At 48.5% G+C, this 2,234-nt stretch overlaps 2 protein-coding genes across 2 annotated transcripts; both read right to left on the minus strand.

The window, feature by feature from the left end:
- Positions 1-3: 3 nt before the first annotated feature.
- On the minus strand, positions 4-971 carry LOC106536851 (uncharacterized; the record flags this gene model as incomplete). The annotated part of the gene is given in 1 exon segment (XM_014034188.1): positions 4-971. A coding segment is annotated over 1 exon segment (968 nt), but the record flags the coding sequence as incomplete, so codon positions are not given.
- On the minus strand, positions 28-2,100 carry LOC106536852 (uncharacterized; the record flags this gene model as incomplete). Its single annotated transcript, XM_014034189.1, is given in 1 exon segment — positions 28-2,100. A coding segment is annotated over 1 exon segment (900 nt), but the record flags the coding sequence as incomplete, so codon positions are not given.
- Between the last annotated feature and the right edge of the window lie 134 nt (positions 2,101-2,234).

Below are 2,234 nucleotides of genomic sequence, written 5' to 3' on the forward strand. Positions count from 1 at the left end.
CCTCCACACCTCACCCATGTGTTCCATATGCAGGGATCGAGGCGTCTGATGTCGGTCAAACATTCTTCCGAAGCATGTTGTTCAGTTTGCTTTTTACCATGATGCACAGTCGGAGCAGCACCTTGGATTGAACCATTATATGTTACAACAATACTGTGCTGGATAGTTGCTACTTTGGCCTTCTTTTTGTAGGACGTTGGGTGTTTCCTTGCTGGTTTAGTTCTGGTTCTGTTCATCACCGGAATTTTGTCACATTTGAGATCATAGTGTCCCCAAAACTCCCATCTTGGAAATATGGCCGAGCAATATACATGTTTGTGGGGTGCTGGAAATATAGCTTCATATTGCCAGTATCCTTGGTGTGCCAGGCCTAACAGAGGCCTGCATCCCCAGTCACAGTGCCATTCGGGTGGTTCTCCTTCTGGCTGTATCCAGTTACACTTTGTTGTCTTGGTTTCATGTTCTTCTAGCATTTTAACCCATACTACCAATCCATCTTTTGTGGCTAGTATGTTTGAGACTGTCCAATTGTGGTCTTCAGTGAAGTTCTGTTGTGCCAATTCGTTCGTCCAGGCATCCCAATCATCTAGGTTKTCTTTCCATGCTTCATAACCCATTCTTTTCACTCTGTTCCAAAAATCAGTTTTGTTGGTTTGRTTAGCCCCCCAGGGTAGGAACAAGTTGAGAGCGTTGACATTCCAGCATGTCAAATTTCCATATTTTGTGTTGGCATGAARCACTCTGGCATGAGTGACTTCCCATGGCCGGTATCCCACTTGATACAAAATTGACAAAATCAAAGCGACAGCAAGAAATAAAGCTAAAAGCCTTAAGCCAATCTCAACACATGGCTTCTTCTTACAGCTGCAGCTACAGCTGTTYTTGGGGAGGGGATTTTCGTAGGGGTTGGTTCCTCCATCATCGTCCTCTGGGTCTTCTTGGGTTTGTGACATGTAGTTGGTCCCCTCCATCTTCCTTCTGCTTAGTGTGGYCCACTGACAGGCTTTTTATCCTAGCGAAGGGGGGTGTTGGCTTCTTCTATTGGGGGTGTGGTTACACTTAATCTTGTCCTGTCATTTAGGCTCCACCCCCTCTCCTGGGATTATTGGGGTCAATCATCCCACAACCGATCCCATGGAGATGAAATGATGTCAAAATTTGATTCATGGAGGAGAACTACATGTCAAACCGAAGATTTACTTACTTCCTCTCACTCTCTGTCCTGCGCAACCGCGAAGGCATGCGGGTCAGGGTTTTCAGGAGCGAGATAGAGTGGCGACGAGTTGGTGGTTCAGGTACTTTAGGGAGGGGGGCATGGGCCTCGTGTGCGCTGAACTCTTCACGACGACGTGCCAAGACAGTGATGGTAGCTCCAATGGAGTAAACTCCTTTTAAAGGGACAATCACCATTTGGACTGCAATTCTTACTTTACAAGTTGAGTCAGGGCGGATGGGAGTCCGGGTCCTCTGAGCCACAGTCCCAGGGATCTGCAAGATTCCTTGACGATTCCACGCCTCAGAGGTGACAGTGTAAATTGCGGCTTTCTGTTTAGGCCGAGTTCCTCTCGGACACCAAGCATCGATGTTTGTGGTGTAGTAATATAGGTCAGATGCTCTGACCCTCTCTTCCCGAGGGATCGCAGGGAGGTCTGTTAACGGGATGAACTGGTTCTCAATTACCTCTTTTATGAGTGAGGCCCATGTAGTGAGCTCCCATGGTCCTTCCCAACCGCCTTTCAGTGCAGTTTCTTTCGCATCGTCGGATCTTTCATCAGGCCTTATGGCCATTGTTAAGGGTTCCCTGAATACCCTAAAAACCACAGGGTGCTCCTGCAGTCCCACTAGGGGTTTTCCAGCTCGTACCCCATCTGCTTGAAAGGGCCAAGCTTTGTCAATTGTTTCATTCAAAAGATCACATCGGAGGTTCTCGGCTTTCCCTTTGTTCTTTGCCTCCTTGCCTGTTCCGGTCTCTGTGACCGGATCTAATGGGGGTGCAGAGGGATCACATGAGAGTGCAGGATACAAAAAGGGACCGAGGCCCACAGAGGAGGCTATGGCCTCGGTGGTTTCATCTGGTGATACATACCTGAGGGGGTAAAAAAGCCTCCTCCCTTGCCATCCAAAAGCCTCGGCTGCTTGTATCAACGTGCCGTTGCATGACAAAGAGGAGCATGCAGAGCACCAGTCCAGCTTGTTTCCATCCCAAGAACAACCACATCCCTCGGGTATTACCC

This window comes from Austrofundulus limnaeus, unplaced genomic scaffold (genome assembly GCF_001266775.1).
Source record: "Austrofundulus limnaeus strain Quisiro unplaced genomic scaffold, Austrofundulus_limnaeus-1.0 Scaffold2005, whole genome shotgun sequence".
Taxonomy (NCBI): Eukaryota; Metazoa; Chordata; class Actinopteri; order Cyprinodontiformes; family Rivulidae; genus Austrofundulus; species Austrofundulus limnaeus.